The sequence below is a fragment of the Ranitomeya imitator genome, chromosome 1 (assembly GCF_032444005.1).
Source record: "Ranitomeya imitator isolate aRanImi1 chromosome 1, aRanImi1.pri, whole genome shotgun sequence".
In the NCBI taxonomy this organism is placed as follows: domain Eukaryota; kingdom Metazoa; phylum Chordata; class Amphibia; order Anura; family Dendrobatidae; genus Ranitomeya; species Ranitomeya imitator.
In genome coordinates, this window is record NC_091282.1 from 214,820,230 (window position 1) to 214,844,829 (window position 24,600).

Below are 24,600 nucleotides of genomic sequence, written 5' to 3' on the forward strand. Positions count from 1 at the left end.
CGCCATCACCTCCATCAGAAGGGTGTCAGAGCTGGCGGCATTATCCTGTCGTTCTCCCTTTCTAGTCCTGCATCAGGACAAGGTGGTTCTTCGTCCGGTTCCTTCCTTCTTACCGAAGGTAGTCTCATCCTTTCACATCAACGAGGACATTGTCCTCCCTTCCTTTTGCCCTTCCCCGGTTCATCCCTTGGAGAAATCGCTTCACAAGTTGGATGTGGTCAGGGCTATCCGGATTTACCTCGCCAGAACTGCCTCTTTTCGTCAGGCCGATCCTCTGTTCGTCGTCTAAGATGGGCGTCGAAAGGGACTTCCCGCCTCCAAGTCCATGATTGCTCGTTGGATCTGTTCGGCGGTTCTGGAGGCATACCGTGCCCAGGACAAACAGCCTCCTTCGGGGGTGAGGGCTCGCTCTACCCGGGCAGTGGGAGCTTCCTGGGCAGTTTGTCACCAAGCTTCGGCCTCGCAGGTTTGCAAGGCCGCTACTTGGTCATCCATGCACACCTTTGTTAAATTCTACGGGGTGCATACTCAGGCTTCCGCGGACGCGAGCCTGGGTAGGAGGATACTGCAGGCAGCAGTTTCTCACCGGCCGACCTAACTCCTCCTTTCTCAGTCGCCCATGACAGCACTACCAGAGAGAGGGGATCCGCCCTTCAGGGACATGAAACCTACAGGATAAAAGGGCGGTACCTCTCCCCTGCATCAGTTTGGTTTCCTGTCCCTGACGGGGAACCTTCTCGGACGGTACCTGTACATGAACGACCGGAAGACTAACCTGGCGAAGATCCGGAACCGGCCAGTCCGAGTTCTGGCGGCGGGGAGGCCCCTGCCACGGCTGATCCGGTATCCGAGGCCACCACGACTTCGACCGAGGGGTCTGGAAGCGTGAGCGGGGGGAAGCGCCGCCGCCACTCCGGATAGGAGTTGGAGCGCTCCAGCACACTGCCGCAGGACGCCAGGATCCAAGATGGCGCCGCACCGGAAGTAGTGGAGGGACTTCCGGTTCGGGGGCAGTGAGGTGAATGGCTACACCAAGATGGCGCTGCCCCGGAACCGGAATCCATCATTTCCGGGTCGTCTAGCTGCGCGCGCATGCGCAGTGGCTAGAAATGAAAAAAAAAAAAAAAGCGCTTCCCCCAAACAGTGCAGCCACGGGGGTAGGGGGCCAAGCGCCACCCTTTAAAAGAAGGTGCGCTTGACAGACCCTTGCTGCATGCTGTTCCAAGATGGAAGACAGCGATCAGCAGCTCCAGCCACCGCAGCAGCAGCAGCGCCATCGTCAGCGCCAGAAACCAGATGCCCAGGGGAAGAGAACTTCTGCAAGTAACCGAAGTTCCCGATCCAGTAGCCATTCCACACCATGTAGTTCCAGTGTGGTAAACCTGCGGCCGGCCACGGATCATACGCCTCAGGATCCTACCCCTCCTCCAGAACCGGTACCTGTGGCTGCGTCAGATTGGTGAGTGATCTTCGTGAAAGCTCATTTTTTGTAATTGGGGTTCCCCTTCTCCCTTATCTAGGCAAGGAAGAGAACGGGGAAGATGAAAAATAGAACATGCCCCTTATGTGAGAAAGCATTACCACAGTCCTGGGAGAAGAAATTATGCGACTCCTGTATTGAGCGAGTCCTCTGTGAGGAGACCCCGAACTTCGCCTCTGAGTTACGCTCTGTAATTAAAGCGGAGGTTGAGACGGTGTTTAACTCCCTTAAAAGCGACAGGAGATCTACTAAGAAATCAGTTCCTGATAGAAATTCCGACTCTTCTAGCTCCGAGAGTAAAAACTCGGATACGCAAGATTCATCCCTCTCCTCTTCAGACAGTGAAAGTGGGGGTCGTCATTGCTTCCCCCTAGATGAGGTTGACGGCCTTGTAAAGGCTGTAAGATCGACGATGGGGGTGTTAGATCCTCGTCCTGATAAAACGGTACAGGACATTATGTTTGGTGGTCTTTCCCAAAAAAAGCGTAAGGTGTTTCCCCTTAATGAAAATATTCAAACGTTAATTAAGAAGGAGTGGGAGAAACCTGAGAGGAGAAATGCATCGGTTCCCTCTATTAAAAGGAAATACCCCTTTGAAGAAGAAGCTTCGGTCTCGTGCGATAAAGCCCCCAAACTCGACGTTGCGGTAGCTAAGGCCTCGAAAAAGTTCGCATTACCATTCGAGGATATGGGAACCTTGAAAGACCCTCTTGACAAAAGAGCAGATACCTTTCTTAAAGGGGCCTGGGAGTCAGCCGGAGGATGCTTAAGGCCAACTATAGCAGCGGCATGTACGTCACGTTCCTTAATGATTTGGGTCGACAACTTAGAGAAACAGATTAGAGATGGGGTCCCTAGGAATAAAATTTTAGAGTCCATCCCTATGATTAGAGGAGCCGCGGCATTCTTGGCAGACTCTTTGGCCGACTCCATCAAATTAACATCTAAATCAGCAGCTCTCTCAAATGCGGCACGTAGAACCCTATGGTTAAAAAGCTGGCCGGGGGATTTACAAACTAAACACAAACTGTGTTCAATCCCCTGTGAAGGTAAATTCCTCTTTGGAGAGACTTTGGACGACATCCTGCAAAAAGCAGGTGATAAAAAGAAAGGTTTTCCCATCCTGGCCCCAACATATAATAAACGGCCCTTTCGGAACAGAAAATTTTTTAGAAGGAGACCACCGAAGGAGCAAAACCGATGGGATGACGGAAGAAGGAAAGACAGAGGTTTCCTCTTTGGTAACTCCCCTCGAGATAGAAAACCCCCCCCAAGTGACGTCTTCCCCAGGGTGGGAGGGAGATTGACTCAATTCCTCCCGGCCTGGGAGAAAATTTCGACCAGCCCTTGGATATTGAAATTAATAGGAGAAGGGCTTCGCATAGAATTTTTATCCCTACCCCCACGGAATTATGTGGTAACACCGCTGAGATCATCTCAACAACAAGAAGCTCTAGAACTAGAAATTGTAAAACTAGTAAACAAGGCTGTCATCCAAGAAGTCCCCCCTCTGGAGAGAGGGAAGGGATTCTACTCTCCATTGTTCCTGGTTCCCAAACCGGACGGAACCTTCTGAACTATAATAAACTTACGGAAGTTGAATACCTGTGTAAAAAACTACAGATTCAAAATGGAGTCAATAAAATCAACGATAAAAAAATCTGTTTCCCAACTGTTTTATGATAGTTCTAGATCTCAGCGACGCATATTATCACGTCCCCATCCACAAGACCTCTCAGAAATTCCTCAGACTGGCAGTAGTCATAAAAGGACAGACCAGGGAATACCAATACAGGGCTCTTCCCTTTGGCATATCAATTGCTCCCCGCATCTTCACAAAGTTGATAGCGGAGATGATGGCACATCTGAGAGAGGAAGACGTCTTGATTATTCCATATCTAGACGATTTTCTGATTGTGAGCAACTCGGCCGAACTCTGCCGTCAACAATGCGACAGAGTCATAGACACCTTAACAAAATTGGGCTGGCTGGTGAACCTCCAAAAATCAAAACTGGAACCAACCAAGGTTCAAGAATTCTTGGGTCTCATCCTGGACTCAAGTTCTCAGGTTTGTTACCTACCAGACAAGAAAAAACAAAACATAATCCACCTAGTGTCACAAGCGCGTGCAAACCCTACCATGACTCTAAGAAAGGCAATGTCATTACTGGGATCCCTCTCTGCCTGTCTCCCAGCGATTCAGTGGGCACAGCTCCACACAAGGACACTTCAGTGGGATATTTTAAGGAACCAAAAAATACTAGGAGGACGGTTAGAAAATCGAATGACTCTAAGTTTACCCACTATTCATTCCCTGGGCTGGTGGCTGAATCCCAACAACTTATCAAAAGGGATTCCCTGGGTAATAGAGGCATCTCAGATAGTTACCACAGACGCAAGTCCTACAGGGTGGGGGGCTCACCTAGACGACAGAGTCACTCAGGGGATATGGATAATTCAAGAGCTCAGATCTTCCTCAAATCAAAAAGAGTTGAGGGCCGTGAATCATGCACTACTGTACTTCCTAGACCAACTGCAAGGCCATCATGTCCGAGTATTCTCGGACAACAAAGTAGTAGTAGCTTACTTAAACCACCAGGGGGGAACCAGGTCTCAATCATTAATGGAAACCACCTTCGAAATTTTCAGCCTGGTACAAAACAACTTCCTGTCCCTATCAGCCCTACATATAAAGGGGGTGGAAAACCAAAAAGCGGACTTTGAGTCGTACCCAACTAAAGCAGGGGGAGTGGTCTCTAAATCAGGGCATATTCAACAAAATTACAGATCTATGGGGGATCCCTGTAATAGACCTCTTTGCCAATATGCACAACAAGAAAGTGGAAACTTTCTGTTCCCTAGATCCCAGGGGGAATCCTCAGGCCGTGGATGCATTCACAATACCCTGGACACAGACCCTAACATATGCATTTCCCCCTACTATTCTCATTCCAGCAGTTCTGAGAAAGATCAGGCAGGACAAATCCAGACTCATCTTGATAGCCCCCTTCTGGCCCAAGAGAGCCTGGTTTTCATGGCTGAGGATGTTATCAATCACCGATCCCTGGGTGCTTCCGGATCTTCCGGACCTCCTGTCTCAGGGACCGGTGTTCCACCCTCAATCAGAAAATCTCCATCTGACAGCGTGGCTTTTGAGAGGTCACTATTGAGGAAAAGAGGGTTTTCTGACAAACTAGTGTCTACACTAATGAAAAGTAGAAAACCTGTGACCACAAAAATATACGGTAAAACATGGAAAAAAATTTTGTCCTCCTCTGGGGTAAAATTGCAAGATGGTGTTCCAGTGTCTGAAATACTAGAATTTCTACAGAAGGGCATAGACTTAGGCCTTTCGGTAAGTACCTTAAAGGTACAGATAGCAGCTCTAGGAGCTTTATACTGTGAGAACATAGCAGCCAACCCTTGGGTTATACGGTTTATCAGAGCAGCCGCAAGGTCTAAACCGCTAACTATAAGTAGATTACCAACCTGGGATCTGAACTTAGTTCTGTCAGCCTTAACAGACTCCCCGTTTGAGCCCATAGAATCGGTACCCCTTAAAATTCTTTCTCTTAAAACGGCCCTCCTAATAGCCCTGACTTCGGCCCGTAGGATAAGTGATCTCCAAGCCCTGTCTGTAAACCCTCCATTTTACCCAAATTCTGGATGATAAAGTTATATTAAAAACAGACCCTTCCTATCTACCGAAAGTTGCGTCAACATTCCATAGATCCCAAGAAATAATCCTTCCTTCTTTCTGTCAAAACCCTAAAAATAAGAAGGAAGAGAAATTCCATACACTAGACGTTAAAAGGTGCCTGGTCCAATACATAAAAATCACCCAGCAGTATAGGAAGGAATGGTCTCTTTTTATCTGCTTCCAGGGACCCAGGAAAGGACTCAAAGCTTCTAAGGGCACTATAGCTCGATGGGTCACAGACGCAATAGCTTTGGCGTACTCCTCCTCCGGGAACGCCATTCCGCAAGGACTGAAGGCACATTCTACAAGGGCTATGGCGACCTCCTGGGCCGAAAGGTCAGAGGTACCATTAGATCAGATCTGTAAGGCGGCCACCTGGTCATCACCTTCAACCTTTTTCAGACACTACCGCTTAGACCTAGCCTCTTCGTCTGACCTAACCTTCGGGAGAAGGGTTCTGCAGGCTGTGGTCCCTCCCTAAGCAATGATCTCTGTAATTCTCTCTGGTAGTGCTGTCATGGGCGATTGAGAAAAGTGTAGTTACTCACCGATAACGGTGTTTCTCAGAGCCCATGACAGCACCTGCTTATTCCCCCCCCTCATCACGTGTGCGGTGAGCACATTATTTGTGTGAAGTGGTTTTTTACATATAGACACAGTGTTCACTGTTAAGCATTATGATTAAATTGCGTATTTTTTGTGTTGTTGTGACTAACCTGGAGGACCTCCGATGCTCTGTAAACAAAACTGATGCAGGGGAGAGGTACCGCCCTTTTATCCTGTAGGTTTCCTGTCCCTGAAGGGCGGATCCCCTCTCTCTGGTAGTGCTGTCATGGGCTCTGAGAAACACCGTTATCGGTGAGTAACTACACTTTTTCTCCAGAATATCCCGCCCTAGGGACTGCTTTTGGACGTCCCATGGTTACCTGTCCCCCCCAATGAGGCGAGAAAGAAATGGATTTTTGGTTCTTGCCGTAAAATCTTTCTTGGAGCCTTCATTGGGGGACACAGCACCCTCCCTTGAAGTTGTACCGTGTTGGCTAACGTGCCGTTGTTGTGGGTTGGTACATAGGTTGAGTTTTATATTACCTGTTCCTACTACTGCTTTTGCACCAACTGAGTTGCCTGGTGCCTGTCGAAGGGTGTATACTGCCGGGGAGGAGTTACTTCTTTATTTGCATAGTGTCAGCCTCCTAGTGACAGCAGCATACACCCATGGTTACCTGTGTCCCCCATGGTTACCTGTGTCCCCCAATGAAGGCTCCAAGAAAGAGATTTTACGGTAAGAACCAAAAATCCCTCTTTTCACTGCCAGCGCAGTGAATAGTCATTTCTCTTGAGCAGCGGGCACAGGCGTTAACTGCAGCAGCTGGCTCCTGCTTCCTGTGACCTGCAGCTCCCCCTCCATCTTGTGGGACCCTCACTCGAGTATAAGCCGAGAGGGGCTTTTTCAGCATTAAAAAAATGCTGAAAAACTCGGCTTATACTAGAGGAGTATATACTGTATAGTGTTAAAGTAAATAGACATTAGGATAAAAATGAATATTTGTTTCAGACCATAATTTTGAGTTGTAGTGTTTTTATTTTCCTACTGATGGAGCTGAGTGAGGGCTGTTTTTTTTTGTTTGTTTTTTTTTTGTTTTTTGCGCAATTCGTTATAATATGTATTGGAACCAATTTGAAGTTCAGAATATTTTTTGATCGCTTTTTATTCTGAAGTTTTGAGAAGTCAGAATGAACCCAAGACAGCATATCAAAAATTGTTTAGATTTTTTTTTTTTTCCCCCTGATGTTCAGCATACAATAAGTAATAAGGCCACTGTTGTTCTGGTTATCATTTTTATATCAGATTTATATAGTGCTTTATTTGTTTTGCTACTACTTCAGCACATTAAATAGCACTTTTTTGTAATTTGTTATTGCACAGTCATATTCTGTTTTTTATTTTCCATTGAGTGCCATTTGAGGGCTTGATTTTAGCAGGACGAGATTACTTTTTCAGTGATGCCATATTTGAACCAATTGTGAAACCATATGAATATAATCTTCTAAAATATATTACTGTAAATCATTTAATAAATGTACATTGTATCATTCCTGTAATTTAAACCATTTGGTTGATTAGTTTACTTCAGCTCTCTGGTGTTAAGATTTTTATGTCACTCTCCTCTTTCGGGTCTTTTGACTAACATAAGTTTAGACTTTTAACCCCTTAGTGACGGAGCCAATTTGGTACTTAACCACCAAGCAATTTTTACAATTCTGACCACTGTCACGTTGAGGTTATAGCTCTAGAACGCTTCAACATATCCCACTGATTCTGAGACTGTTTTTTCGTGGCATATTGTACTTCATGTTAGTGGTAAAATTTAATCTATATGACTTGAGTTTATTTATGAAAAAAACGGAAATTTGGCAAGTTTTGCAATTTTCATACTTTTAATTTTTGTACCCTTAACCCATTTCTGGGGTTAAGGGTACTATCCCGTCGAGGTGGGGTGGGCCCGTATGACCACCGATGGGATAGTACGTCATAGCGATCGGCCGCGCTCACGGGGGGAGCGCGGCCGGGTGTCAGCTGACTGTCGCAGCTGACATCCGGCACAATGTGCCAGGAGCGGTCACGGACCGTTCCCGGCACATTAACCCCCGGCACACCGCGATCAAACATGATCCCTGCGGGCTTCCCTGAGACCCCCACAGCAACGTGATGTGATTGCTTTGCTGCGAGGGTCTCTTACCTCCTCCTTCTCCTTGCAGGCCCAGATCCAAGATGGCCGCGGCATCCGTGTCCTGCATGGAGGGAGGTGGCGTCACAGCGCCTGCTCAGCAAAGTGCACAGCGAAGTGTCAGATCAGCGATCTTATACTATAACATGATGTTATAGTGTTAAAAATATATATATATATATATATATATATATATATATATATATATATATATATATATATATATATATATATATATATATATATATATATATATATATATATATATATATTTACATGTGTAAGAAAAAATTTTTAAAAAAATACCCCCCAAAATCTCCCCCCCCCCCCCCCCCCCCAAAAAAAAAAAAATGTTCCTATAAATACATTTCTTTAAATGGAAAAAAAAAAATAAAAGTACACACATTTAGTATCGCCACGTCTGTAACGACCCCACCTATAAAATTGTCCCGCTAGTTAACCTCTTCAGTGAACGCGGTAAAAAGAGGCAAAAAACAATGCTTTATCATACTGCCAAAAAAAAGTGGAATAACACGTGATCAAAAAGACCGAAATTAATAACCATGGTACCGCTGAAAGCGTCATCTTGTCCCGCAAAAAACGAGCCGCCACACAGCATCATCAGCGAAAAAATAAAGTTATAGTCCTCAGAATAAAGCGATGCAAAAATAATAATTTTTTCTGTAAAATAGTTTTTATCGTATAAAAGCGCCAAAACATAAAAAATGATATAAATGAGGTATCGCTGTAATCGTACTGACCCGAAGAATAAAACTGCTTTATCAATTTTACCAAACGTGGAACGGTATAAACGCCTCCCCCAAAAGAAATTCATGAATAGCTGGTTTTTGGTCATTCTGCCTCACAAAAATCGGAATAAAAAGCGATCAAAAAATGTCACGTGCCCGAAAATGTTACCAATAAAAACGTCAACTCGTCCCGCAAAAAACAAGACCTCACATGACTCTGTGGACTGAAATATAGAAAAATTATAGCTCTCAAAATGTGGTTACGCAAAAAATATTTTTTGCAATAAAAAGCGTCTTTCAGTGTGTGATGGCTGCCAGTCATAAAAAGCCGCTAAATAACCCGCTATAAAAGTAAATCAAACCCCCCTTCATCACCCCCTTAGATAGGGAAAAATTAAAAATTTTTAAAAAATTTATTTATTTCCATTTTCCCATTAGGGATAGGGCTAGGGTTAGGGTTGGGGCTAAAGTTAGGGTTTGGATTACATTTACGGTTGGGATTAGGGTTAGGGGTGTGTTTAGGGTTACCGTTGAGATTAGGGTTAGGGGTGTGTTTGGATTAGGGTTTCAGTCCTAATTGGGGGGTTTCCACTGTTTAGGCACATCAGGGGCTCTCCAAACGCGACATGGCGTCCGATCTCAATTTCAGCTAAATCTGCGTTGAAAAAGTAAAACAGTGCTCCTTCCCTTCCGAGCTCTTCCGTATGCCCACACAGGGGTTTACCCCAACATATGGGGTATCAGCGTACTCGGGACACATTGGACAACAACTTTTGGGGTCCTATTTCTCCTGTTACCCTTGGGAAAATACAAAACTGCGGGCTAAAAAATAATTTTTGTGGGAAAAAAAAAGATTTTTTTTATTTTCACGGCTCTGCGTTATAAACTGTAGTGAAACACTTGGGGGTTCAAAGTTCTCATAACACACCTAGATGAGTTCCTTTGGGGGTCTACTTTACAAAATGGTGTCACTTGTGGGGGGTTTCAATGTTTAGGCACATCAGTGGCTCTCCAAACGCAACATGGCGTCCCATCTCAATTCCAGTCAATTTTGCATTGAAAAGTCAAATGGCGCTCCTTCCCTTCCCAGCTCTGCCATGCGCCCAAACAGTAGTTTACCCCCACATATGGGGTATCGGCCTACTCAGGACAAATTTTACAACAACGTTTGGGGTCCAATTTCTTCTCTTACCCATGGGAAAATAAAAAAATTGGGAGCGAAAAGATCATTTTTGTGAAAAAATATGATTTTTTATTTTTACGGCTCTGCATTATAAACTTCTGTGAAGCACTTGGTGGGTCAAAGTGCTCGCCACACATCTAGACAAGTTCCTTAGGGGGTCTACTTTCCAAAATGGTGTCACTTGTGGGGGGTTTCAATGTTTAGGCACATCAGGGGCGCTCCAAACGCAACATGGCGTCCCATCTCAATTCCAATTTTGCATTGAAAAGTCAAATGGCGCTCCTTCGCTTCCGAGCTCTGCCATGCGCCCAAACAGTGGTTTAACCCCAAACGTGGGGTATGGGTGTACTCAGGACAAATTATACAACAACCTTTGGGGTCCATTTTCTCCTGTTACCCTTGGTAAATTAAAACAAATTGGAGCTGAATAAAAATTTTTGTGAAAAAAAGTTAAATCTTCATTTTTATTTAAACATTCCAATAATTCTTGTAAAACACCTGAAAGGTTAATAAACTTCTTGAATGTGGTTTTGAGCACCTTGAGGGGTGCAGTTTTAAGAATGGTGTTACACTTGGTTATTTTATATCATATAGACCTCACAAATTGACTTCAAATGAGATGTGGCCCCTAAAAAAAAAATGGTGTTGTAAAAATGAGAAATTGCTGATAAACTTTTAACCCTTATAACTCCCTAACAAAAAAAAAATTTGGTTCCAAAATTGTGCTGATGTAAAGTAGACATGTGGGAAATGTTACTTAAGTATTTTGTGTGACATAGCTCTGTGATTTAATTGCATAAAAATTCAAAGTTGGAAAATTGCGAAATTTTCAAAATTTTCACCAAATTTCCGTTTGTTTTTTTTTTCATAAAATTTTTTTTATAATAAAATATCAAAGAAATTTTACGACTATCATGAAGTACAATATGTCACGAGAAAACAATGTCTGAATCACCGGGATCGGTTGAAGCGTTCCAGAGTTATAATCTCATAAAGGGACAGTGGTCAGAATTGTAAAAATTGGCCCGTTCATTAAAGGGAAGGTACCGCGTTTGTAGGTCATTAATAAATCACTGTAATGTAGCATAACATGCTGCTATAAGCAAGTTTGAAATGCATGTGAAACAGATTTCATGTGTTATATGAGTTTACAGAATGCACTGGGGGCTGATATCTTGGTTTTGCAGCAGTAGCAGGGCACTATCAGTGTCAGATTACGGCACCCCATGGAAATAGGAGATAATAGACCGGCGCTGACCCTATCTGTAACATTGCAGCAGCATTAGCAGTGAGCTGGGCACGCCATTGTGGGCTGCACAACTCACTGCTGTAGGTGTGAGTGGCTGCCATTTTATTATAGCCCTGTGCTATCTGCCGAGCTCCACTAAAGGTACCTTCACACTAAACGATATCGCTAGCAATCCGTGACGTTGCAGCGTCCTCGCTAGCGATATCGTTTAGTTTGACACGCAGCAGCGATCAGGATCCTGCTGTGATGTCGTTAGTCGGGGCTAGAGGGCCAGACCTTTCTTTGGTCGCTGGCTCTCCCGCTGACATCGCTGAATCGGTGTGTGTGACACCGATTCAGCGATGTCTTCGCTGGTAACCAGGGTAAACATCTGGTTACTAAGCGCAGGGCCGCGCTTAGTAACCCGATGTTTACCCTGGTTACCATCCTAAAAGTAAAAAAAAACAAACGCTACATACTTACCTACTGCTGTCTGTCCCCGGCGCTGTGCTTTCCTGCACTCACTGTGAGCACAGCGGCCGGAAAGCAGAGCGATGACGTCACCACTCTGCTTTCCGGCTGCCCGGCGCTCACAGCCAGAGCAGAGAAGCAAAGCGCCGGGCACAGACAGCGGTAGGTAAGTATGTAGCGTTTGTTTTTTTTACTTTTAGGATGGTAACCAGGGTAAACATCGGGTTACTAAGCGCGGCCCTGCGCTTAGTAACCCGATGTTTACCCTGGTTACCGGCATCGTTGGTCGCTAGAGAGCGGTCTGTGTGACAGCTCTCCAGCGACCAAACAGCGACGCTGCAGCGATCCGGATCGTTGTCTGGATCGCTGCAGCGTCGTTTAGTGTGAAGGTACCTTTACTCTTTCGCAGGACAGAAGAAGCCCTCACTGCTCCTCTGTACTCCAAGCAGGCACGTCCTCTGCTCCTCACACGCTGCCCTGTGTGCTTCTCCTGCTGTGTCTCCCCCTCACGCACAGTCCCTGTGATCTCCGGTAAGCTGCACTCACAGCCTGCAGAGAGGGAGGTGACACCTGGAGAGAGAGCAGGGCAGCTGACAGGACAGGGATTAAGGTGGGGGAAGCGGGATGGCAAGAATGTTATTCACAAAAAATGCTGCTGAGTCCACTGTGTTCTGCTCCTCTGTAAACAAGCTGTGCCTCTGATGCAGTAACTGCTGGTGATAGCAGGTCACAGGGCAGTCACACACAAAATGGCTCTGCCCTGTGATGCTGCTCTTCATTCTGCCCCAGGGATATTAGACCACCCAAAAGGGGAGGGAAATGGTGATGTCAGCAGCTACTGCCCCAATTTTGCTGCTGGTAAATCTTACTATAGCTGCTTGAGGTCTAAAACGGAAAATGCTCCCCCTAGTGGTAAATATGTATATAAAATATATAATATTTAGAAATCGTGCAAACATTGCATTAATACATTTTAATTACTATTTTAAGCTTAATTTCACAAAAAAACAACATACAAGAAAACTGGTGGCACCTTCCCTTTAACGTGCAAACCACCCTTGGGGGTAAAGGGGTTAAAGACTTCTGTAAAAAGGTTTATCAGTGGTATTAATGGATCAATTAATCCAAAAGGCGCAACTTTTCAATAGGTCAAGATCAAAAAATATTTTGTGCCTATAGCTGCGGTTAACCCTGTGTAGTCTGATTCTGCAGCCGTACAGTTCTGTCGCTCCCATTCTTAATATAAATATAGGTTAGCTGAAAGACCAGAACTGACTACTCGGGGGTTTGTTTGTTGTCTGTAACCATGAAGACAGATATTTCTAAATAGCAGGTAGGTGTGGGCAACTATTGGGTAACTTTCAGGGAATATTCAGATGTCATTTTTTTCACGTACAAGTGATAGGTGATTAGCACAGGCAAATTGCCACTTCTGAGAAGAAGAGGACTAGAACTCTAGTGCCACCTATTTGAAATAGCAATCCTAATAGAAAGGGGTTAAAAGATATGGACTGACATCAGGCATAATAGTACGCCAATGTCGGACTCCCCTTTCTGGGCACATGTCAGCTGATATACAGCTGACGAGTCCGCAACAGCAGCAGGCTGCATTTAACTGGTTAAATTCTGCTTTCAATTTCCAACAGCGGCATGTAACTCGTGCTTACAGGGAGCTCGTCACTAATCCCATCCATTGGTGTCCCCATCACATGATCGCTGGTCACAGTGGGTCGGCATGACAACCAGAGGTCTTCAGCAGACCTCTATGGTTGTCATAGCCGGATTGCTATGAGCGCCGCCTGGTGGTTGGCACTCATAGCAAGTGAGCATTTCTGCTACACACAGGTGATCTGATCATCAAAGTAGTGCAGCTTCTAGTCTCCCATGGAGACTATTGAAGCATGTAAAAATAAAAAAAGAATACGTTATAACCCCTTACTGACATCGGACGTATTAGTACGCCGATGTCAGTATCCCCTGCTTTGATGCAGGCTTCGGCGGTGAGCCCACATCTTTACGGAGACATGTCAGCTATTTTGAACGGCTGACTTGTTCCCGCAAAAGCTGCGGGTGGAATCACGATCCACTTGCGGCTATTAACTAGTTAAATGCAGATGTTAAACTCTGACAGCGGCATTTAAATCGCGCTTCCAGCCATCGGGCCGGAAATACGTGCATTGGTGTCCCCGCGTCACGTGATCGGGGGGTCATCGGTTCGTTGGCAAGACAACCAGAGGTCTCCTTGAGACTTCTATGGTTTTCAGTGCCGGATTGCTGTGAGTGCCACCCAGTGGTCGGCGCTCATAGCAACTCAGCAATTCTACTACATAAGAGCGATCTGATAATCGCCTCTATGTAGCAGAGCCAATAGTTGTGCCAGCTTCCAGCCTCCTATGGAGACTATTGAAGCATGGCAAAAGTAAACAAAAAAAAGTGTTTAAAAAAAAATTTGAAATCACCCCCCTTTCGCCCCATTCAGAATAAAACAATAAAAAAAAATCAAACCTACACATATTTGATATCGCCGCGTTCAGAATCACCCGACCTAGCAATAAAAAGGGATTAACCCGATCGCTAAACGGCGTAGCAATAAAAAAAAAAAGGAAAAATGCCAGAATTATGGTTTTTTTTTTTTTTGGTCGTTGCTACATTGCAATAAAATGCAATGGCGGCTGATCAAAAGACTGTATCTACACGAAAATGGTATAAATAAAAACGTCAGCTCGGCACGCCAAAAATAAGCCCTCACTCAGCCCCAGATCACAAAGAAATGGAGACTCTACAGGTCTCAGAAAATGGCTCCATTGTTTCTTTTTCTTTTATGAAACTTTGGATTATTTTTTCACCACTTAAATAAAAAAGGAACCTAGACGTGTTTGCTGTCTATGAACTCTTAATGACCTGGAGAATCATAATGGCAAGTCAGTTTTAGCATTTAGTGAACATGGAAAAAGAACACCTGTGGAATTGCACTTGTTTTTGCAATTTCACCGGACAAGCAATTTTTTTCCCCCCATTTTCCAGTACACTACAGTATTTATTAAAACCAATGGTGTCTTTCAGAAGTACAACTCGTCCCGCAAAAAACAAGCTCTCACATGGCCATATTGACTGGAAAATATAAAGTTATAGCTCTGGGAAGAAGAGGAGCAAAAAATGAAAGCGCAAAAACCAAAAGACCTCTAGTCGTGAAGGCGTTAATGAGCCTTGCCATATGATTTAAGATAATGGCCAAACCATCAACACAGATGGCACTTGTGCACCTATGCTAGTCAGTGGGGATGTTCATTTGTACATGATGTTTTGGAGAGCAATTGATTTGAGTGTCAGATCGAACTCTTCAATACAAATCTCTTGGTTCATGAAAAAAATCGGACTGCACTTTATTGATGCAATTTACCGACCATTAGGTAGGAGAAGCTAGAGAAACTTTTCTACAGACGAGAAAAACTGATGAAAATCAGATTAAACTCTGATGATACTCACTAATTAAAACTTGGTCCCTTTTTCTTGTACGTGAAGAAAATCTGTATTTTCACGTTGCTACCTAATCAAGACCTAAAACATGGACGTACTCTAATAAATCTGATTGTAAGCTTTATCAGAAATGGGAATAACTTTTTATTTTTAGCCTAAAAAATAAAAATTGTATGTCTAAGGCTGCCGTCACACTAGCAGTATTTGGTCAGTATTTTACATCAGTATTTGTAAGCCAAAACCAGGAGTGGGTGATAAATGCAGAAGTGGTGCATATGTTTCTATTATACTTTTCCTCTAATTGTTCCACTCCTGGTTTTAGCTTACAAATACTGATGTAAAATACTGACTAAATACTGCTATTGTGACGACAGCCTTAGAATTAGGATGTGGGTAGGTTCTGGTAAATAGGTTAATTTTAAGGGCCTTGGTTTCCATAGAAATGAATGGTTTTAACCAATCTGTATAGTACAGCTGTTGAGAAGGCTAAGATGGGAATAAGTTGTGGTGTTGGTGCACACCATGATCTGTTTCCTCAGACTGTAGAACACTGTGGCTGACTTGCATTGTTAATTCTTGTCCTTGTATTCACCGTGTGTATATGAACAGTCAAAATGTTTCCATTCACGGACAAGAAACGCATGATACTGACAAAGTATATTCTTTTATCTTTAAGGAAATATTTTATGTGGAAAACCAGAAAGAATATGAGAGTAAAAAAGCTGCAAAAAAGAGAAGACGTCACTTACTTGGGAAGAAGATGAAAGAAGCCATCAAAGGTCTTAATTTTCAAGAACACGATGACACGTCAAGAGAAACCTTTGCTAGCGACACAAACGAAGCGTTAGCATCCTTAGATGAAGAAAACACTGAAATGAAAACCGAAACGGAGGATGCCTTTGAGATTGACAATTCCCATGATCTAGAAACCTTTTAACTGGAATAAGGCTAGAACAAAGCAGACGTTTAGGCCGTATATTAGTTTTTTGGGGTTTTTTTCTGGGAGCAGGATACACCAGAAAAAAATGTAGAGCAAAGCGTGTGATGACATTGCTTATTAAATGCACTTCAGTTTTTTTGAGGGACAGTTTGGATTTTGTATTTTTCATGTTGTTCATCTGCCTTATACATTTTTTTTTTTGTTTGTTTTAAATTACATATCAAGGTCATCATAATGCTGCTTTTGTGATATATTGCTGTACTGCACGTAACAAACTTATACAAGCTCCCTGTCTGCCAAGCTGTAAGATACTTAGGTAATTTCTTGTGCATCTACTACGTTCTTGAAGGCCATGCTTCTTTTTGACAATTCATCTTGCTTAACGAGCATCTCTATATGTCAACTTTATTTACGCTTAATAAGTAAAGTATTATAGCCCTGATTCATCAAGGTCAGTGATGAGCGAATAGCATGCTCGGGTGGTCTCCCGAGTATTTGTTAGTGCTCGGAGATTTAGTTTTTGTCAGTGCAGCTGCATGATTTATGGCTGCTAGACAGGCTGAATATGTGAGGATTCTCTAGCAACCGGGCAACCCCCACATGTACTTAGGCTGGCTAGCAGCGGTAAATCATTCAGCTGAGGCGACAAAAACTAAATCTCTGAGCACTAACAAATACTCAGAGACCACCTGAGCAACGAGTATACTCGCTCATCTCTACTCAAGGTGATTACACCAGGTTTAGGAAAAGTTTTTTGTGCAACAGGAGGTTGCAACAAATTTTGACACGGTTTTCACAAGTGTCAGTGTGGCAATGTCCACACAACACAGATTGGTGGCGTTCCTTACACCATAAATTTTTCTCCTGTCCTTGATTGGATTAAAATTTTTGGTGCTTGTGCACGTCAGTGATAAGATGCTTCAAACGCAAATGGCATGTGCCTGTCAATTAGGCTCAATCCTATTCCTGCACACTGATTATTAAGATGTTTCCGTCTTAATGAATCGGACTATGTCATCTTTTGAAATCTTGAAAAGCAACATGGCACCAGAAAAAAACTATTAACCTGCCTATATGGGGTTAATCTGCAGGTTAAGAGTAGTGATAAGCGAATATACTCGTTACTCGAGATTTCCGAGTATTTTTTAGTGTTCGGACATTTCGTTTTTCTTGCCTCAGCTGAATGATTTACATCTGTTAGCCAGCATAAGTACATGTGGGGGTTGCCTAGTTGCTAGGGAACCCCCACATGTACCTATGCTGGCTAAAAGATGTAAATCATTCAGCTGCGGCAAGAAAAACTAAATCTCCGAGCACTTACAAATACTAGGAGGTCACCCGAGTGTGCTCGGGAAATCTCGAGTAACGAGCATATTCGCTCATCACTACTTAAGAGCATTATTACTCGGCCAAACGCTGTGGGAAGAAAAAGAACTTTATTCTCCCCAGCAGCATTCTGGCTTGTCACGTGGGCAGCGCAGGTTTAGTCCCCGCTCTGAGTATGCGGAGCAGCAGCTGTAACCGTGCCCCTGGCTCTGACTGACACTGATTCTGCACTAGGGCCATTTTTCAGGCGGTCTCTGGTACACGGATGGAGACATTAATGCTTATGGTCCCAGTGAGGACCACTGGGATAATGGCAATAGAATGGCAAGGTATGCAAAATGTAAGTAGTTTTCTTTATTTCCATCATAATGAACATGCACTGGATGTAATGTAACCAACAATCACTTTTAGCTGACATACTGTTTTTCCCTGGAAAGAAGTTGCCCCCATTAGAATTTCCATTGGATGGTCTGATGAAAGATCCCTCAAAGGTGAGCCATGTTTCCTGGAAAGAAACTTCCCAGCAAGATCCTTCACCCGGTGTTATTCTACATATGGACGGAAATGTGCAGGACTTTGTTGGAGATGGAATTTTTAGATGGACTCTCTAAACCTTTAACGTATTGTAAATTCACATCTTACAGCCTTTATTTTCTTCATCGATTGTTTAAAAATGTTGAATTTCGCAATTTAAACAATTTGTTTTTCTTGCCCTTTGTGTTTTTGACTTTTTTTTATGAAGTTTAAAGTTTCTGTACCTATGCAAACAAATGTGAAATACATTAAAGGAGATTTCCAGCTTATACAATGTACAGGGCAGTACCTAAATGTGCATGAATGTGCCCCCCATTGTGCCATCTTGCTCAAATCTTGTTATTGGTTACTGTGGGCAAAATTGCCAATGCAAACAACTACATTTCCCAGTATTCCCATTAGAGATAGCACTTCTGTACACATCATATTAGAGGTACTAATTTCTTTTTCTACTTACTAAGGCCAGCTTCACATTAAATTTCATCCACACAGTTCTGGCCTCTGTCCAAGGTGCCGTCTGAACACTCAAAAAAACGGGTTTTAGGTGCGCCCCCAAAATACTATGAAAAAATATTCAGCACATCCTGCACTGTACTACTGTGCACAATTTATTACATAGTCTAAGAGTTGGAGTCTGTCAATTTTATACCGACTCCTCCAAATTGGACACAGACTCCAAATCCACAGAACTGAAATGGGAACCTGGCCTAAGACTGCGTGTTATGCTGGCCAGCTTGTGAACACATCCCCTAAAAATGAAGGAGACGAGCGAAGAAGAGGGCAGGATGTGATGCGCTAAGCAGGGACATTGGTGAGAAATGTCATACAAGCAGGAGCTGAGCGCCAGAGGCATCTCTACTCCAGAACGTAGAGGTGACGTCACCGCTGTGCTCTGCTTTACGACCGGCGCTGACACAGTCAGTGCGGGAAGCTGACGCCGGGGGACGTGACAGACATCGGAATGTGAGTATGTAGTGTTGTTTTTTGTTTTTTTTAACTTTTACAATGGTAACCATGGTAAATATCGGGTTACTAAGAGCGGCCCTGCACTTAGTAATCCAATGTTTACCCTGGGTGCTGCAGGGGGACTTCGGCATCGTTGAAGACAGTTTCAACGATGCCGAAGTCTTTCCCCTGATTGTTGGTCGCTTGAGAGAGCTGTCTGTGTGACAGCTCCCCAGCGACCACACAACGACTTACCAACGATCACGGCCAGGTTGTATCGCTGGTCGTGATCGTTGGTAAGTCGTTTAATGTAACGGTGCCTTAACCCTGCTGTTTTGTTCGCATTTACTATACACTTGTAGTGTTCCGGGTCACTATGACCCGTCTTATTAAACCTTGATTTTAGACCCTCTAACTCAATTTTTTTAATACTTTTTGCTTACTAGACTGTTTGTGAACATGTTTGGTAGTAAAAAAGAAAAATGAACTAGAAATCTTTTTTTTTGTTGTTGTTTTTATTCTGAAAAAACAGATCAATGAGCAAAACGAAAATAGAAAACTACACATATTTTGTAAAAAACAAAAAAAAAAACAATCAAATCAAACATTTTGTGATAAAAAATTAAAGATAATAAACATTACAATGTGAAAATATTTACATGATCATATAAATTTACGGATTCTTGCATGAAAAACAATACACATGATTTTTGCATAGAAATGTTTTACAGCCAGAACATGTTATACTCGTCTTGTTGTCACAAGTAGAAGGGCAATAGCTGCATCTTTTTTCTTTTGATGCCGGAAGAGGCCATGGGGGTAGAAGCATCATTTTGAAATGATGTGGTAGACAACACCGTAATAAAAAAAACCTTTGTAAGTAAACAATAATAATAAAGTCTGAGAAAAAAAACAGCTTCAAAAACAATAAAAGCTTCTATACTACATCAAAGCATACCAGTGCTCAATATCCAGCAATCTATCATGCTAAGTGTAGAGCAGTGTATCACACAGTAATAACACTAATTACATGTAATAAAATAAAAGTATTCCTTTACAATATACAATCTATCAATAGAATTGATTAGTAAAAGCATAACAAGCAACATACCTGTAGAAAACAAAGATACTGCCTGGAACAGAGCTATCCTGGAACAGAGGTATGTACACAGCTGCTCTCCAAAGAAACTGAAAGGGTAACATGTCTGGGCTAGCATATGTGTACTGATAAGAGCAGAGAAGATAAGAACCCTTCTGAAAACAAGCAGATAAGCCAGGAAGACAGACTTACTTAGCAAAAAAAAATTATTTGCAAGACTTTACAGCTCAGCTTTACAAAAAAAAACGTCTTGGACAGCGCGTTCTGAGCAGTCCGTTCTGTGCATAATATACACGTGTAGTGCACACCTAGTGATCTCTCCGGATGCACTCTACATTTTAGAATAGACTGCGCACCAAAAATAATCAATATAAAGCCATTTTTATGGTGCGCAGATCTCAATGCATACCCCTGGTAGAGCGCGTGTACGACCCCATTGAAATAATTTAGGAAATAAATCAATTGATATACAATAGTAGATGCAATAAATAGACCCAATTGAGGTTATAACTCCTTTATTTCACTGAAAATATGGCCTCACAGCTCTAAAAAACTATGTCGGGTCACTATGACCCGAACACAACAAGTGTAACTTTTTGCGTGTAGCAAAAAGTAAACGAAAAAAAAAAAATACTCATAGGTAGGTCCCCCCAAATGAGGAAAAGTCAAGGAGTCTCAAGTTTTATAGACTTACAGAAAAAAATCTACAGGGCCACAAAAAGTCTGTTCGGGTCACTATGACCCGAACAGAACAGCAGGGTTAAGGCAATGTTTGATGTTGATTACTACATTAATGGGTGTAAGAATACCAAAGACATTAGAATACCGATGAGCGAACCTGCTTGAGTAACGTCTTATCTGAGCACGCTCAGGTGTTTCCGAGTATCTTGGGAGTGCTCCTATATTTTGTTCGTCTCTGTGGCTGCATGATGTCCAACAGCCACAAATCATGCAACCACAGGGAGTCAAACATAATATACGAGCAATCCGAAGATACTAGGAAAACACACAAGATTTGAAAATTACTGAAATGGTAGAAGAGTAGGTCAGTTGTTCCACCTAATTCTCTGATAGAACCCCATCCTTTGTCCAGGTTGAAAGTAATAACAGCTCCTGATCTTATAGGTCCTCTGAAAAAAATATGTAATCGTAAGAATGGAAAAGGCCTAGTATGATGATAATGAAAATCTGATTAAAAATTTTGTCTCCAGTTATGTCACCTCGGGGGAGAGCTGGGGGACCCCCTCTACAAATTATCTAGTCGGTGTATATGGTTTTTTATATCTTGTATCATGTATGGGGCCCTTTAGCAGCAATGCAGAATCGTAATTTCTTAGCAAACTTCCAGTTAAGAGAGGTTTCAGTTCAATGTATTTACACTTTTTTAAATCTAGTTTTTGGTATTTATTTGCACTTTTTTTTTTTAAGTATATTTGTGTTCTCCTGTTTTTTTTTATGTTTGTCCTGTTGGATGGAGTTTAGGCTTTCCAGATGTTTTCAACTGAATTATCGATTGTAAGCTTTATTTGTTTTTGTACATCTGGACTATTTGCATACATTTTGCAACATTTCTATGGAATGTGCAACTTTTTACTCTTAAAGATGAAGGAAAGTGCGTCTTTTTAATTTGTGTAAAATGAAGAATTTCATGCAAAGAACAACATAGACCACCAGAAGTATAAAAAAATATATATATTTCCCCAAATGATGAATCCGGCTGTAAGTTCTAGGTACAACAAATTCTTATATAGTAAAACCGGCTAATGGTAGAAGCCAAATACACAAAAGCTAAGAATGTAAATATTCAGGAACACTGCAGGCCAAATATAAAGCAAGAAAAATATGTTCTTTATTTTATTACTGCTTTTAAATGTACATTAACAAAAAGACATAGATACAAATTATAGCGGTGGGGGAATTACGTAGGCAAAATAAATGAGGGGGGATTTCCCGGGAATAGAGGGCTTTAAGGGGTGAGAACTACAAAAAAATAGAGTAAGTAGAATGAATAGAAAAATTCCATTCTGTATTTTTCCCATGTTGTATAGTGCAGTGCTTCCCAAGCGGAGGGGCAGACGGAGAGGCAGTTTTGACAGAAGATATGTTGTACTGCACTGATCTCCTGTTACATAGCACAGTTAATATTGTAATGAAACTGGGATAAGTTGTTAATTTCATCATGGTGAGGCCTTCAAAGAAAAAGATTGCGAGGTTCAGAGTTAGTACTTCATATTCAAGTCTACAGCCCACTTCTCTGTTCTACAACCCCTTGCAAAAAATTATGGAATCACCGGTCTTGGAGGATGTTCATTCGGTTGTTTAATTTTGTTGAAAAAAAAGCAGATCACAGACATGGCACAAAACTAAAGTCAATTTAAATGGCACCTGAAACACTAAAAGAAGTCAAGAACAAAAATGTGGTAGTCAGTAATGGTTACTTTTTTAACCAAGCATAGGGTAAAAATTATGGAATCACTGAATTCTGAGGAAAAAATTATAGAATCACCATGTAAATTTTCATACCCAAAAACACCTGCATCAAATTAGATCTGCTCGTTAGTCTGCATCTAAAAAGGAGTGATCACACCTTGGAGAGCTGTTGCACCAAGTGGCCTGACATGAATCATGGCTCCAACACAAGAGATGTCAATTGAAACAAAGGAGAGGATTATGAAACTCTAAGGCTATGTGCACATGTATTCTAGGTCCGCTGCGGATTTACCGCGGTTTTTCTGTGATTTTCACTGCGGTTTTACAACTGCGGTTTTCCATAGGGGCAGTTGTAAAACCGCTGCGGAATCCGCAGAAAGAAGTGACATGCTGCGGATTGTAAACCGCTGCGTTTCCGCGCGTTTTTTTCCTCAGCATGTGCACAGCGTTTTTGGTTTCCCATAGGTTTACATTGAACTCATGGGAAACTGCTGCGGATCTGCAGCTGCGGAAACACTGCAGATTTTGCTGCTGCTGCAAATACCCTTAGGCTATGTGCACATGTTCAGGATTTCTTGCAGAAATTTCCTGTGCAAAACCGGACATTTTCTGCAAGAAATCTGCATGCGTTTTTGGAGCGTTTTTTTTGCGGATTTTTCCGGAGGTTCCCATTGCAATAATATAGTGGGAAATCCACAAAAAATCCGCAAAATTAATGAACATGCTGCTTTTTTTACCGCGGATAAAAACGCATCATGTGCACAAAAATTGCGGAATGCATTCTAAATGATGGGATGATTTCACATCAGTTTCATTTTCGCCGGATCCGTCGCTGGGCGTTTTTTCACAGGACAGAAAAAAAGTTACTCTGTATGTTTTCTCCGTCTGCCGGAAACAGCTTTGTTGATGGATCTGGCAAAAAACGGATGAAACGTGTGGCCATCAGGCGCAATCTGGCGCTAATACAACTATGAGAAAAAAACGGATATGGCGGAAAAAAAATGAATCCATTTTTTTCAAAAACTCGCCGGATGGTGCCTGACTGCAAAAACCTGATGTGTGAAAGTAGCCAGATAGAGATATTTATGTATCTACAGATCTATCTATAAATATATCTATAGATAGATATAGCCATAGTTACATCCATAGATATAGCCATAGATATCCATCCATAGATATCAATCCATAGATATAGCCATAGATATCCATCCATAGATATAGCCATAGATATCCATCCATAGATATAGCCATAGATATCCATCCATAGATATCTATCCATAGATATCTAATAGCAAGGCCGATGATTAATAAACATGTTTAATAAAAAAATGGCGTGGGATCCCGCGCAATTTTCTGCACCAGAGGGGAGCGCCGATGTCCGGGGGCCAATATTTATAGGCTATGAATATCAGCCCGCAGCTGTCTGCGTAGCCTTTACTGGCTATTAAAATAGGGGGACCCAAAAAAAGACGTGGGGTCCCCCTATATTTTATAGCCAGAAAGGCTACGCAGACAGCTGCTGGCTGATATTCATAGCCTAGAGAGGGGCCATAGATATTGCCCCCCCCTGGCTACAAATACCAGCCCCCTGAAATGGCGCATCTGTAAGATGCGCCAATTCCGGCACTTAGCCCCTCTCTTCCCACTCCCCTATAGCAGTGGGATATGGGGTAATAAGGGGTTAGTGTCACCTTTTGATTGTAAGGTGACATTAAGCCCGGTTAATAATGGAGAGGCGTCAAGACGCCTATCCATTACTAATCCTATAGTAGGAAAGTTAAATTTAAAAAAAGACAGCCAGAAAAAAAGTATTTTAATCTTAATTTCACCATACTTACCATTCTCGATCGCCTGCAAAAAATTTAAAATAATAAGCCAACTGTACACTCACTTTCTGCTGTAGTCCAATTAATAACGAGTGTCCCACGACGCTCTCTATAGTCACTGCTCTATAGGGCCTCCAGTGACACACTGATAGGAGACAATGGCTCTTGCAGTGCATCACTGAAGAGGTTACCTGAGTTCATTGGTCTTTATGGCAAAGCTGCGTGGGAATTTTCCCACAGCAGTGCCACAAGTAAGAGTAGGAACTCTTTCTCACAGAGGCGGAGGGATCATCATTGGCTAATGTGTCAATCACTGTCACTGTAGCAGGCATAGCCCAATGGGACCTGTAGTCTCATCGGACGATGCCTGCACGCACACATACACCCCCCCCCCCTGACAGCCCCGCAGACACATCGGCAGACCCCTGACAGCCCCGCACAGACCCTCGACAGCCCCGCACAGACCCCTGACAGCCTCGCAC

General features: G+C 42.8%; 1 protein-coding gene across 1 annotated transcript in view; it reads left to right on the forward strand.

Moving 5' to 3' along the window:
• The window catches only part of PHAX (phosphorylated adaptor for RNA export), a 64,650-nt gene extending 46,654 nt beyond the window's left edge, over positions 1–17,996 (forward strand). Inside the window, exon 5 of the mRNA XM_069753864.1 lies at positions 15,695–17,996. Within this exon, the coding sequence (XP_069609965.1) occupies positions 15,695–15,955 (261 nt within the window). The 3' untranslated portion in view covers positions 15,956–17,996. The remainder of the gene's footprint in view (positions 1–15,694) is intronic.
• The last annotated feature ends 6,604 nt before the right edge of the window (positions 17,997–24,600 follow it).